The following is a 14,716-nucleotide window of genomic DNA, read 5'->3' on the forward strand; positions in this document are numbered from 1 at the left end:
AAGGGTTCTGTGGTACCACAATTACACTTACGACAGTAGAACCCTGTTTAACAGAAGGAATATTCACCATCGCTACTATTCACTGTAGCTTCGCTTTATTTCTATATTGAGCTGTAAAATAGAAGGCTTTACGATGTAAATTCATAGTATTAGTTTTTCTTTTGAACTCTACACTACAACACCACTAGGACACTCATGTCTCACCACTTTGTAGTTCTGCTCCACCCTGTACATTCTGCTATAATATAATCATAATATTTTCTCTGTGTAATATAATGTACATATTGTTAATTTTATAGATTAACAGATGTACACTTCCTAGTCTATCTATCATTACAATATTTTTTCATGTATGTACCTGTACTTTACAATGACAAAGTTGTATGTATGTATGTATCCATCTATCTATGTTGAAAGGTATGAGAGAATGTTGGAATAAATTCATACCTGGGTTGTTTGGAAATAAATGATCTGGGGTAGGGTTGTTTCACTCTCCTCTGAAATTGACTTCAACTTCTAAATATGAATCAGACAGCAGATACCGACATAAGAAGCTATCGAAGAACAATAGATCAGTTTCATAAAATGACTTTCTGGGGGTTTTGGGTTTGGCCTTTTCACCTTTCTCTTTTGTAAAATAGTTTTCATTTACAAAAGACAGGAACAAACAAGTAGGATTTAATAGGATTTTTTTAAATGTTGAAATGTCTAAAAAAAAAATAATAATAATAATAAAATTACAACCTCTTTTAGAAAATCAATATAGGGCCCTAGGGGTCAATATACAATAGCATGAGCAAGGGTTAGCGGATTTCCCCCCCCACCAAAAGTGCAACATTAAGAACAAGCACTTCAAATGATTTAAACCTGAATCCTGTTCTCTGAGTAAAAGTAAGAAAATCGCTATAGATAGCTACAGCACCACCTCCATGACCAGTCTGACAGGCTCATGCTTATAAACATATCCTGATGGGGTAGACTCATTTAGATCAATATAGTCAATTGGTTTGAGCCAGGTTTTGATAAGGCAGAGTGCATCAAGACTTATCTGATCATTTCTTTTACAGCAAGTGCTGTGGGTGTGAGCGAGCTAGTTGCGAGTGAGCTGTTGAATTATGACAAGATTTCTAGATCTTAGTGAATTTAGTCTTTGGTCTCACTATTTGAGGAATGGACGTGGTTTCTGTAGAATGGGCTACATGTGCACTTGTATCCATTAAGTTAATTGACGATAACTGTTGTAATTGCGACTTGATATGACTTACCAGTCAGACAGCTTGTAGCATCCTGGAGATGTTGTCCAACAGGAGTTCCGCTCCAACTCTGCTGGGGTGCAGGCCATCAGTGCGGAAAAGCCTGGGACACTCCCAGAAAACATTCCAGTTATCAACGAAGAGCATGGTTCTTAACACCATGACTGTAAATATTCATTTAAAGCAAATAATCTACTGAAGCTCTCAATTCCTTGTTGGTATGTGGGAAGCAGTCATGACTGGTTGCGCTGGGCCTGGGCAGAGAAACACATGGAGTTGAGGTGGTGGGAGTATTGGTTTTGTAATGATTCCAGTGTACCATTGTGCTCTTATAGCTGAGCATGCTTCACCTGTAGGCCGCAGATCTGCTCCTCCATGGCCTCCAGTTCCAACTCCACCAAATGTAGCTGAAACGTGTCCTCACCTGCACTCAAAAGATAGACACAACCCACAGTGTTTAAAGCAGCGAGTACAACAAAGATAATGGGTGTGAGGGTTGATAAAAGATGACACTTTTAGACTGTATATCTCTCTGGCTCCATTAAAGACCTAAAAACAGAAATCTATTGTACAACATCTCACCTCACCTCTAATGTTTAGGCAGACCCTCCAAATGTGCCATTTGACACACCAGCACCAACTGAGGGTTCCTTAGGTACCAAACTATAAAACTTAATTTAATTGATTTATGTCACTATATAAAAGATATATAAAATGCTAAATCATCGTCAGTCTAAAGCCGATAGGTTCCGAAACAGACTCGGCTGCACTCGGGCCGCTGCTGCTAGCCTACTGCCCAAAACAATCATATTATTAGTGCAAATAAAATCAAATTACTTACCTGGGCTTTTTCATGTCTTTCCTCACACTGTGATACAATCTCGACCGCTCCATCTTTCTTTTAAACCACTTTAAACCATCCTGGTAGGTAGAAAAGTTTCTTGAGAAAATGAGAGCTTGTTTTTCTCTTGTTGTTCATGGAGAGCTCTGATTGGATAATCACTAATTGGTTGATAACTTGGTGGGGGAGGGGCGAGCTCTGTCTTAACCATACAGGCAAAGTGAAAAGTGGCTTGGAAAAGTGCAGCTCAAACAAATCACACTGACAGATTTTATTAAATTAAAAAGTTATTTAATGCTCTCGCTCTCTCTCTCTCTCTCTCTCTCTCTCTCTCCACACACACACAAACATATATAATAATAGCACAGGGTATTCAGATGAAGTGCTTCTCAAGCCAATAGAGTGCTGCAATTCTGTAGATATGAAGGATGAGGTCAATCTCATGTTATTCCAGTGCATTTCACATCTAGGCCTTCACTGGTGTCCTTCATTGAATTAATCCACCGCTATACCATCATTATGACGCCACCATGGGCGTCACTAGGCCATTTTCTACTCAGCCCTCCTATAATTCTGCGATTCTCCATAAACTGTACACAAATTCGTGATCGCCTCAGTCCCCTTTAAATTTCATATGAACATGGCGGCAGACTTCAGCTCATTGCATTGATACAAAAAGGCACCAAAGCATGTAAACATTAGACATCATTCTCACACACTCCAGACTGGTTCTTATGAAAAGTATCTAGACAACAATATCAAGTATGGTGTCATTTCTCATCAGCCACAGCTACAAGCTACGGGCTAAAAGTGAACATGTTATACACTCACCGGGCTTTCGACAAGAAAACAAGCCCAATATTTCATACGGCTTATAGGACGTTGTGGCTAATTCATTTTAATTCACTTATTTAAAAGAAAAGTGTTTCAATACATATTTTCTAATGGTGACTCTATGCTCTTGCTACGGTAGGTCGGGGTTCGAGTCCCAAGTGTACCAACATGGCCAGGTAAGAAATGTAAAAAATAAACAACACGCAAATAAATCCAATAAAAACTTCATAAGATACATGTGTGTGTTCGTCATGTAATCTATATCAATGTGTAATGTAGTGAGTGACAGGAGGACATCACAGAGATATCGGACTTCCGGGTCTTCATTTTACTTTTTTTTTTACTTTTTTTTTACACATTAACTTTTTTGTGTAATCTCTTCATCTGAATAAATGACTATTTATATGAAGCCATGTGCCAATTGTTATTATTATTATTATTATTATTATTATTATTATTATTATTATTATTATTATTATTATTATTATTTTATTACCAGTCTGTATCTTTTCTAAACCATGTTGTCCTAAAAAGCACAATTCAACTTCAGTTCATGAAATAAACATGTCTCTTGTATCCATGGTGGGAGTTCATTTATTTTACATACGTCTTAATATTGCAGATGAATGATTTTCGCGTTTTCTATAAAAAAGTTTTATTTTTGCTTTAGAAGACAGTTTTTTGTTCATATTTACACCTACAGTAGAAAGTAAAACTCACATTTACTCACATTTCTGGTTAGGAACTAGGCATTTTTAGGCATTGTAGTTAAAATATGAATTGTGTAATTATGCAATATTTTCAAACGCAACTTCACCCAGCACCCAGCAATTAAAGTAAGGGTATTTTTATAATGTGCTCACACTCCTGAACAGCCAGTTCTTTCAAAATGCACTTGAATTTACACAACATGAAATAAAGTAAATAGGGCAGCACAGTGGCTTAGTGGTTAGGACTGTTGCCTCACAGTAAGAAGGTCTCCCCATGCCTGTGTGGGTTTACATTAGGTTGATTGGTAATTCTAAATGTGAGTGTGAGTGTCTATCTATATGTGGTCCTGCGATGGACTGGTGACCTGTCCAGGGTGTACCCCTGCCTTTCACTCTATGTGCGCTGGGATAGGCTCCACCATAAAGTGGGTATAGATGATGGATGGAAATAAAGTAAATACTAGATTTTAAAAAACCCACAGAGCAGTGAGACATGCATTTGGAGAACCTGAGAAAATGCAGTTTAAAATGAACAACTGATTACAGTTGTTCATTTTAAACTGCATTTTCTCAGGTTCTCCTGAGGGACAGGGAGCTTAATGTACAGGGAGCTTACTGTATCTACCTTCATTGTCATCTGTATGGCTTTTTTATGGCATCTTTTTATAGCTGTTGTTGCAGTATGTACAAATTATATATTTGGTCCAGTCTAAAGGTAAGAACATCATCTGGTACTAATTTATTTTTAATGTAATGATTTGAAATGTTTAGATGAAAAGGCAAAACCTCATTGTAATAAAGCTAAGCATCACTTTTAAAATGAAAACACATATATATACATACAAATACATAAGCTTATACACTATTTTGTCAAAAGTTTTGGGACCCCCCCCCCCAAAAAAATAAATAAATAAATAATTAATAAATAAATAAATAAATAAATAAATAAATAAATAAATAAATAAATAAATAAATAATTTAATTCAGTTGTTCCAATCACTTCCATGGCCCCATTTGTATAAAATCAAGCACCTAGGCATGCAGACTGCTTCTACAAATATTTGGGAAAGAATGGGTCGCTCTCAGGAGCTCAGTGAAATTAAGCGTGGTACAGTGATCAGCTGCCACCTGTGCATTAAGTCCATTCGTGAAATTTCCTCACTACTAAATATTCCATACTGTTAGTGGGAACAACAGTAACTCAGTCCATGAAGTGGTAGTCCATTTAAAATCACTGATCGGGGTCAGCGCATGCTGAGGAGCACAGTGCACAGAAGTCAGCAACTTTCTGCAGAGTCAATAGCTTCAGACCTCCAAGAGTTGCGTTGCCTTTGGATTAGCTCAAGATCAGTATGTAGAGAGCTTCATGGTACGGGATTTCATGGCCGAGCAGCTGCATCCGAGCCTTACATCACCAAGTGCAATGCAAAGCGTCGGATGCAGTGATGGGAAGCACGCCGCCACTGGACTCTAGAGCAGTGGAGACGTGTTCTCTGGAGTGATGAATCAGAGCAACTTTTCTCATTTGTGAGGCCTGACCTCACAAATGCGCTTCTAGAGCAATGGTCAAAAATTCCCATAAATTCCCATACCCATCACTGGGAGTCACTGTCTGCCACAGGTATTGAGTTTGGGCCTGTAAAATCAAAAATACTGAGTGATGTTGAAAATAGTGATGTGAATTCGGAACATTTTCAAATTGATATGTCAAGTGAAATAAGTGTCACAACATGGGTTACACTTAATGGGTTTTTTTAAATAAATGATAATATGACTAACAGAGGAATAGTACAATTAAATGATCTTGTTATTAAAATATATAATTATTGTTAATGTGTTAAAGAAGCGTTCTTCTCTGGCTAACTTTAAGGGGGCGGCATCCCAGCGCCCCCTACTGACCGGCCGCCACTGCCCAAATTTCATTGGAACACCTCTTCCTCTGGCTCTTCTTCCATGGCCTCTTACTCTCCTTCCATGCCTTTAACCTCTTTGATCCATGCTTGCAAATAGCAACACAGAGGTGACAAGGTGGCATCTTTTATAGATGGAAGAGGACTGATTGCTGATTGAAAAGTTTCACACAGGTGCAAATTGATATGTCAAGTGAAATAAGTGTCACGAAATGGGTTAAACTTCATGGTATTGAGTATCACACAGGTCTTGTTGTTTGCACTGATTTTGTACATGAGATGCCAGTGTTCAGTAAGATTGTCTGTATCTTTCTGAGAAATTAAGTGTTTTTTTGTGTATCAGAAATGGAGAGGAGCATTTTCATGCTTTTAATGTTGTTGACCAAGTGAATAATGTTTCATTTGTATCACCTCATGAGTTGAGATACTTCAAGCCCTTTGATATCCAAATGTCTTATGCTACACACTCATTTTACTATGTTGTGCCATATGGCTGTATTGTATAGGGCAACAGTAAGGTATCTCATCATTTTGGTTGGTACTGTACCATACAGGGTCATTGTGCAGGGTTTTTGAGCGCACTGCTTTGTCAAATTTAATACCTTTGTTAAAGGAAAAATAAATATTTTTGTTCATTGCAGGACTTTTTGGAGTGAGGATTGCACATGGATGACAGGATAGTTACACTAACAGATTCATTTTAACTCTTAATAGTGTTAATCCAAGTGCACCATGTTTGTGAGATTGTGTGCGAATCTTGCATCCTGTGTACCAAATAAGTAATGTATCTATGGTGTTATCAATTTCCCCGTCCTTATGGATTACAGAAGTAAGGATTACAGATGGTTATTCCTATCCTGCTATAATACAGTGTTGGAGGCATAAAAATGATCTACTTTAGGTATTTGTGCTGCACAGAAAATTAGCACCAGGAATGTAAATATTTTAATTTGTTCATTAACTTAAGGTGGTTGTTTATGCATGAAAGACAATTATTAAAGTAATGATCAACATTTTCATATAATTCCATATTAATGTTGCTGCTGTCCATCTGCACCTGATATTACACAATAGTGATGTAACACACAGTTCATAAAAGCTTTTTGCTTTTTCTATTCTAAACCCCTGTGGTTTGGTGGATGTGTCTCTGACAAACGTCCTGTGCAACAAGAGATTTATTTTACATTTTCAGCTACAGTGGTTAGTTTGAAATAAAAGTTTGTTTAACAGAGGAAATTGAATCTCATATTATTTACATTTTATTCACACACAAAACATTAATGGTGAACATTTTTGACTTGCTTGCAAATAGCAACACAGAGGTGGCATCTTTTATAGATGGAAGAGGACTGATTGCTGATTGAAGAGTTTCACACAGGTGCATTAAATATTCATAATTATGCAAGTTCTATCTATTAGCTGTTAATAGATTTTTTCCTTTTGTTCATATTTATAATAATAACAACAACAACAACAACAACAACAACAATAATAATAATAATAATAATAATAATAATAATAATAATAATAATAATAATAATAATAATAATATAGTATTATTAGTTAAAATAGACATTATTATACTATATATAATGATCCATAACATCTGGTCATGTAAAAACTGCCTTTAAGAGAGCAAGGGTTATCCTCATACTGAAGAAAACCTGCTCTTCTTTTTTTTCACTTCTTTTTCTTTCAAAATATCTGAACACATTGTTTATAATCAGTTGTATGACTATCTCCTGCAGAATAACCTCCATGATCCCAACCAGTCTGGCTTCAAAGCAGTACATTCCACAGAGACTGCCCTTTTGGCGGTTACTGAGAAAATACATGCTGCTAGATCAGCCAAGCTGTCATCGGTCCTCATCCTCCTCGACCTTTCTGCAGCATCTGACACAGTTAACCACAAGACTCTTGTCCCTCAGGAGTCTTGGAATTTTTGGAACAGCATGGGAATGATTTGCTTCCTATCTGGATGGTCGCTCATATCAGGTAACATGGAAGGGATTGACATCTGTTCCATGCAGACTTTCTCCTGGTGTCCCACAAGCTCCTCTCCTTTTCTCCCTCTACACTCACTCTCTTGACAAAGTTATATCCTCACATGGGTTTTCATACCACTGCTATGCCAGTGCCACCTTATTTTCACAACTTATTTTCTCCTTCTCTCCCTCAGATACAATGGCATCTACTCAGATATCAGCGTGTCTGGTGGACATTTCATCTTGGATGACAGCTCATCAGCTGAAACTCAATCTCAGCAAAACTGAACTGCTGGTCATCCCAGGTGATCCCTTGCCCAGGATCTTGCATTGTCTCTGAAAAACTCCATGGTCTCCCCTTCGGCCACTGCTCGCAACCTTGGGGTAACCATGGACAATCAGTTATCCTTTTCCTCCCATGTTGTTAATGTGACATGCTCATGTTGGTTTCATCTGTACAACATCAGAAGGATTCGACCATTTTTATCCACAGAGGCTACTCAAGTGCTTGTTCAGTCTCTGGTCATTTTGAGACTGGACTACTGCAACTCTTTAATGGCAGATCTTCCTCTTAATGCAATTCATCCACGGTAAATGATCCAAAATGCAGCTGAACGACTTGTTTTCAACCTGCCTAAGTTCTCCCACACCACCCCACTGCTGCGTTCTTCCACTGGCTTCCAGTAGCTGCACACATCAGATCAAAACACTGATGCTGGCCTACAAAGCCAAGAATGGACCAGCACCATCTTACCTCAAAGCTCTTATTACTCCTCACACTGCACCTCGCTCCCTCTGATCCACTAGCACTGCCCGACTGGTCCCATCATCTCTCAGGGTAAAAGGTAGGCATACATCTAGACTCTTCTCTGTTCAGGGACCAAGGTGGTGGAATGAACTTCCCCTAGATGTCCGTACAGCCGAGTTGCTGACTGTCTTCAGACAACGACTGAAGACCTACCTCTTCCTGAAACACTTAAACTAGCTCTTATTTTCCCCCATTTTTATGTATTGTTATATGTTATATGTATATATTTTAAAAAACAAAAAATAAAAGCAGCAACAGCTCAGTTTTAAGCTAATAGTATCCTAAGTCTGTAACCTACTGAACTAGTTTGTTTTGTGTGTCCTGTCCCGTGCTTAACTTCTTCAGGTTGGTCCACTCCGTACTCCAGCCCGGGCTTTCCTGATGATCCAGCTTCTACCACCACTAATCAGTAATGGTGACCCTATAAAGCTGGGACAGAAGCCAGTACCAGGAGCTTGATTGCTCACTTCACATTTGGTGTTTGTGTTGTGTGTAGTTCCGTGTCGTGTTTCTGCTTCAATCTGGTTTCAATCCTTGCTTGCCTTGACTTTGAGGCTGATCTATGCCCTGTTTTGGTTTTGGCTGCCTTATTTGTATATACTCTCGCCTGTGAATGTAAATATTGCTACATTATCTATATATCCGGTAGTCAGTTATATTATTACTGTATAATACTATTAAGTATTATTAGTTAAAATAGACATTATTATACTATATATTGCAACCATAAAACAGCAGCAATAATAATAATAATAATAATAATAATAATAAATACATTTTTATTTTTATTCTTTTATAATTGTATTATTTCATTTTATTTTTTTAATTATTATTAAATAATCCATAAATCGAGTTTCTATGCAGAAACCCCAATCCCAAGATCAGACAATCCCACGTGAGGTCTCGAGCCCCGGTGTCAGAACCTGTGCACGTGTCATGGTGGGCGTGTCCTGTTGTTCAAAGAACTGTTTATTTCTGTTTAAACTGTCTCCATGGTGATAGCGCGTCACGTGGAACGATTTTAAATCAAACCACAACATTGAGTTGGTGCTTGACTTTGGATAAACAACAGCAATCAAGACCACAGAAAGCGATTAGAGAAGAACAAACCCAAAGGACTAAAGAAAGCAACTGGAAAAGAAGAAACCCATGGACTTTAGACGATTTCTCCCGGATGTGACAAATTTTCCTCTCCGCAAGATCGGCTGTGCTGCGGGGCTGCTCGCTGTCTCTGCAGGTGCGGGTTACTTCGTGTACCGCTACTTTCAGAGACGCAGCACAGCTACCGACCACACTCAGCCAGCTCACGGTAGGATGATTTGACTTTAATATCATAGTGTTTTTACAATAAATCATGTTTAAGTTACACTGTGTTACAGTCTAATGTTATCTAGTTAATCAGCGATATCCTCTTCTGCCGCGAATTAGCCTAATGCTAGTTACCTTGCTAGCGAACTCGGCCATAGGAATAAACTACACAGCAAAATACTTAACCGGATTGATAACACTGACTTAAGAATTTATTTTATTTCGGCAGTAAAATGTTTACCTCACTGGTCGGTCACTTTTAACAATAATGACCACTGGTTTTAGACAAAATCATGCTTAGTCTAGTGATTAGCTAGCTCTCGCGCACGGACTTTTCGCTAGCTCTCGCGCACGGACTTTTACCTCTTTAAATTTCGGTGTAATTTTTGGCCTAATGTTATTTATCTAGAGAATTTGTCTATGTGTTTCATTATTACACAAATTCCATGTTAAATTAATGTACCTTTTACATGTCATTAATGTCTTTTTGTTACAAATGTCTTATCTGCCTTTAGAATGTAGCTAATCGTGTCATTTCCACAATATCATAGTGAGTATAAAGATTGTTAGATTGCTGAACTCGGTCTCTCTCTCTCTCTCTCTCTCTCTCTCTCTCTCTCTCCATTTAAGATTACTAAATAAAATAATTAGAAAATGAATCTGCTTGCCATCACTAATCTATCATTTGTGTGTGTGGGAAACACTGGTCTAACATTAGCTACACTGCTAACAAACCTGGCTATATAGCTGGGGAGCTAAATATTGTATTGTGTAGAATAAAACATTAAAATCAGTAGATGGCTAAATATTCTCATTTATTATTAATGCCTGATTTTAATTGAATAGTTAGCTGAATGCTAATGCACTTGAAAACATGGCTACCCATTTTAAGCTCTCAACACTACAATATTTCTCCTAGTTTTACCTACTAGTTAATAAACTTGGCTATTGGTTGTAAATGTATGATAGAAAATGTTAGTTGTAATTGAAGTCATTATTCTGAGTCACAGAAAACCTCCTTTTTTACAGACTCTGTGGATGTGCTGGGAGAATCACCTGATACTCCCTCTGTCCTCCAGGTAAGTGTCCGCTAAATAGTCCGATTTTAACTACATTTCAAACATTTAGGCTGCTACTAACTGTGTGTGTGTGTGTCTATGTCTATGTCTATGTCTATTAAGGTCGATGAGCCCAAAGTGCTGATTTTTACTGGTGACCCTCACAGTGACACTTCAGCTGTCAGTCTGGTAACCAAATCTACAATTTATTTACAAAGATGACCGCAGGATTGTCCATGTGACAGAATGTTAGATGTGTTAGTATGAAACTGCTAGAAAGAGAAACACTTGTGAATTTTTTGCTCTACTTTTCACAGCCTCCCAGTGCTGGTGAGCTGAACAGAGCCTGGTGTGATGATCAGGTTCAGTCTCCAGACTCCATCAGCTCCCAGTCTGAGGTACTGTACAGTGCTGTAGCTGAGACACACACACACACACACACACACACACACACACACACACACACGTCTTTACAAGTTTGAATGTTTATTTTTGTTGTTCTCTTTCTAGTCAGTGGAAATCAAGAGAGACCACCTCAGGATATTAAGGGGTCCAGAGAGTCAACCCTGTGAAACCACAGAGACGTACCCCTTGCATCATGAGGTAATCAGTCTTTATTACTCTGATGAAGAGATTTGACAGTAGTGAGTATTATATGCACGCTTTTTTTTTAATAGTTCTTGAGTTTCATCTAATTGTCATTTATAGGAATTCTCTTATGATGACACTGAAGACCCGTCCACTGACATGCAGGTAAGGGATTATTCATTGTGGTGTGATAAAATTTTGTTAACTGCAGTGACTAATTGTGTTTGTGTGTGTTAAGGCTGTTGAGGCAAACCTGCAGCTGCAGTCCACTGAACCTCAACAAGACACTTCAGCTGTCAGTCTGGTAACCAAACCTACAATTTATTTACAAAGATGACCGCTGGATTGTCCATGTGACAGAATGTTAGATGTGTTAGTATGAAACCGCTAGAATAAGAAACACTGGTGAACTTTTTGCTCTACTTTTCACAGCCTCCCAGTGCTGGTGAGCTGAACAGAGCCTGGTGTGATGATCAGGTTCAGTCTCCAGACTCCATCAGCTCCCAGTCTGAGGTACTGTACAGTGCTGCAGCTGAGAGAGACACACACACACACACACACACACACACACACACACAATTTTACAAGTTGTTTTGTTTTGTTTTTCGATTTCTAGTCAGTGGACATTAAGATCCATATAATGTTCTGTGTTTTAATATAAAACTCTTGTGATATGAAGCACTTGTGATCTTTTTGCTCTGCTTCAATGTTCACTTTTGTGAATTGGGGTTGTAGATGTTGAGCTTTATCTAAATGTTATTTGCAGGATTTCTCTCAATTTAAGGACACTGAGGACCTTCTTACTGGAACTCAGGTAAGGGCTTATTCATTGTGACATTACAAAATGTTGTTAACTGCAGTGACTAATTTTGTGTGTTTGTGTGTGTTAAGGTCGCTGAGCTGTATGATGAGCCGCTGCCCACCGCTTCTGGTGATGACCCTACAGCATTCGTCCTGAATGAGTGTAATTCAGAGGAGAGCAGAGAGGATGAGGAGCTACAGCCTGAGAGAAAGAGCCTGGAGGACTTCAACTTCCTCAGTGTGCTTGGAAAGGGTACATACGGGAAGGTGATTTTGTCCGAGCTCAAAGGCACTGATGAGGTGTATGCGCTGAAGTTTATGCAGAAGGACATGATCTGGGAATATGAAAACATCAGCTGCACCTTTATGGAGAGGCGGATCTTGGCTCTGGCCAGTGAACACCCCTACCTGACCCACCTCTACTGTAGCTTCCAGACCAGCGACTCACTGTGCTTCGCAATGGAATTTGTGAATGGCGGGGATCTTGCATTTCACATTTCCTGTTCATGTGGATTTGATGAACCCCGCACCAGATTTTATGCTGCTGAGATCGCCTGTGCCCTCATGTTCCTCCACCGCAATGGGATTATACACAGAGATCTCAAACCTGGAAACATCCTCCTCGATGCCGATGGCCACTGCAAGCTTGCTGACTTTGGCTTGTGCGCAGAGGGAATACTAGACGGCAAGACTGCCAACACTTTTTGTGGCACACCCAACTACATGGCACCAGAGGTGTTACAGTATTGGGAATACGACACATCGGTGGATTGGTGGGCCCTAGGTGTGATCATGTACGAGATGATGACAGGCTACGCTCCGTTTCATGATCACAACGAGGAGAAGATGTTTGAGTCCATCATCAATGCTGAACCGGAATATCCATCAGACCTCAGTAGGAATGCGGTCAACATCCTCAAAGCGTTCCTGAGGAAGAAGCCCATGGATCGTCTCGGCTGTGTGGTGTCCGAGGGCAAGGAGAATGCCATCAAAGCTCACCCTTTCTTCAGTGAGATCAACTGGTCATGGCTGGAACAGAGGAAGATCACTCCTCCGTTTCAACCACAGATAACATCAAAGAGGGACGTCAATAATTTTGATGGCAGATTCACCCGTGAGGAGCCCAAGCTTTCTCATGGGAATCTCTCCTTCTTCATCCAGTCCATCCAAGAGGAGTTTGATGGCTTCTCATTTATTAACACTAAATATTAACTTTGCTAATCTAATATTAGCATATATTATTATTATTATTATTATTATTATTATTATTATTATTATTATTGTCATACCATTTAAATTATAATATTTTATTTTTATATACACTATATATTATATTATATTATATTATATTATATTATATTATATTATATTATATTATATTATATTTTGATGGGCAGCACGGTGGCTTAGTGGTTAGCACTGTTGCCTCACAGCAAGAAGGTCCTGGGTTCGAATCCCGGGGTCGAACAGGCTGGGGCCTTTCTGTGTGGAGTTTGCATGTTCTCCCCGTGCCTGCGTGGGTTTACTCCGGGTACTCCGGTTTCCTCCCACAGTCCAAAGACATGTACATTAGGTTGATTGGTAATTTTAAATTGCCCATAGGAGTGAGTGTGTGTGGTTGTTTGTCTGTGTGGCCCTGTGATGGACTGTCCAGGGTGTACCCCTGCCTTTCGCCCTATGTGCGCTGGGATAGGCTCCAGCAGACCCCCGTATTTTATATTTTATATTTCATTTTATATTATATATGAAATTAAATTATTATTTTTATCATTATAATTTATTGTTTATTTTTATATTATTTATGCATATTTATATTCATATTCATATTTATATACATATATATATATAATATATACATATATTTGCATATGCATATACGAGAACTACTGGTTTTTCACAATTATTTTTGTCTTTAATTTCTACTGTTTAATTTTCCCTATTTTTTTCTATATATTTTTAACTATATCCCTTATTTTTCATGTCCACACACTTTAATTTATACTCTTTTCTTTCTTCAAATGTAGGACAGTCGTTAAAATCACTTCACTACATGTCGTACTGTGTGATTTCGTATGTGATTAATAAAATTTGAATTTGATTTGAATTTGAATATTAATTGATCATTTTAAAGATTAATTTGTACTGTGTTTGTAATTATCAAATAAATAACCTTTTTTCCTCATAGAAGACTTATCAATTGTTTTGCTTTTGTTCAAACATCCAGATGTTCATCAGCCAGTGTTTTAAAAAACTCTTTATATAACAAAAAGTCAACACTAATACTCTGTCTGGGAAAGAAAAAGAGATCTATTGAACCTATTTTCAACTAATAATATATATATATATATAATCAATTACATTAAAATAAATCATTTCTCAAAATTAATAGAAAGAAATAAGCAAGCAGAACATTAAAAATGTGCTTCTACACACACAATTATAAAGATGACAGACTTAAAAACAACTTTATAAACAAAAACAGATGAGAACAGCTGTGTAGTGTACTGATAAGAAACAGCATTGTGAGTGACCCCACACACCCCTCACACACACTCCTCACCCTCCTGCCCTCTGGAAAAAGATACAGAAGCATCTGAGCCTCACAACCAGACTGTGTAAC

The 14,716-nt window shown here is 38.2% G+C and overlaps 1 protein-coding gene across 1 annotated transcript; it reads left to right on the forward strand.

Annotated features, from left to right (window-relative positions):
* Positions 1-7,881: 7,881 nt before the first annotated feature.
* Positions 7,882-13,308, forward strand: LOC131370818 (protein kinase C epsilon type-like). The gene is made up of 9 exons (XM_058418327.1): positions 7,882-7,917; positions 8,687-8,785; positions 9,542-9,650; positions 10,679-10,728; positions 10,831-10,896; positions 11,218-11,310; positions 11,416-11,460; positions 11,534-11,599; positions 12,187-13,308. Exons 1-9 carry the CDS (start codon positions 7,882-7,884, stop codon positions 13,306-13,308), a joined length of 1,686 nt encoding a protein of 561 aa, XP_058274310.1.
* Positions 13,309-14,716: the final 1,408 nt, after the last annotated feature.

The sequence above is a fragment of the Hemibagrus wyckioides genome, linkage group LG20, assembly GCF_019097595.1.
Source record: "Hemibagrus wyckioides isolate EC202008001 linkage group LG20, SWU_Hwy_1.0, whole genome shotgun sequence".
In the NCBI taxonomy this organism is placed as follows: domain Eukaryota; kingdom Metazoa; phylum Chordata; class Actinopteri; order Siluriformes; family Bagridae; genus Hemibagrus; species Hemibagrus wyckioides.

Excerpts from the sequence above, each read along its gene's own strand:
- LOC131370818 (XM_058418327.1), top strand. The coding sequence starts at position 7,882 with ATGGTCTCCCCTTCGGCCACTGCTCGCAACCTTGGG. Across the intron at positions 9,651-10,678 it reads CCACACTCAGCCAGCTCACG|ACTCTGTGGATGTGCTGGGA; the intron begins GTAGGATGATTT and ends CCTTTTTTACAG. Across the intron at positions 11,461-11,533 it reads ACCCGTCCACTGACATGCAG|GCTGTTGAGGCAAACCTGCA; the intron begins GTAAGGGATTAT and ends GTGTGTGTTAAG.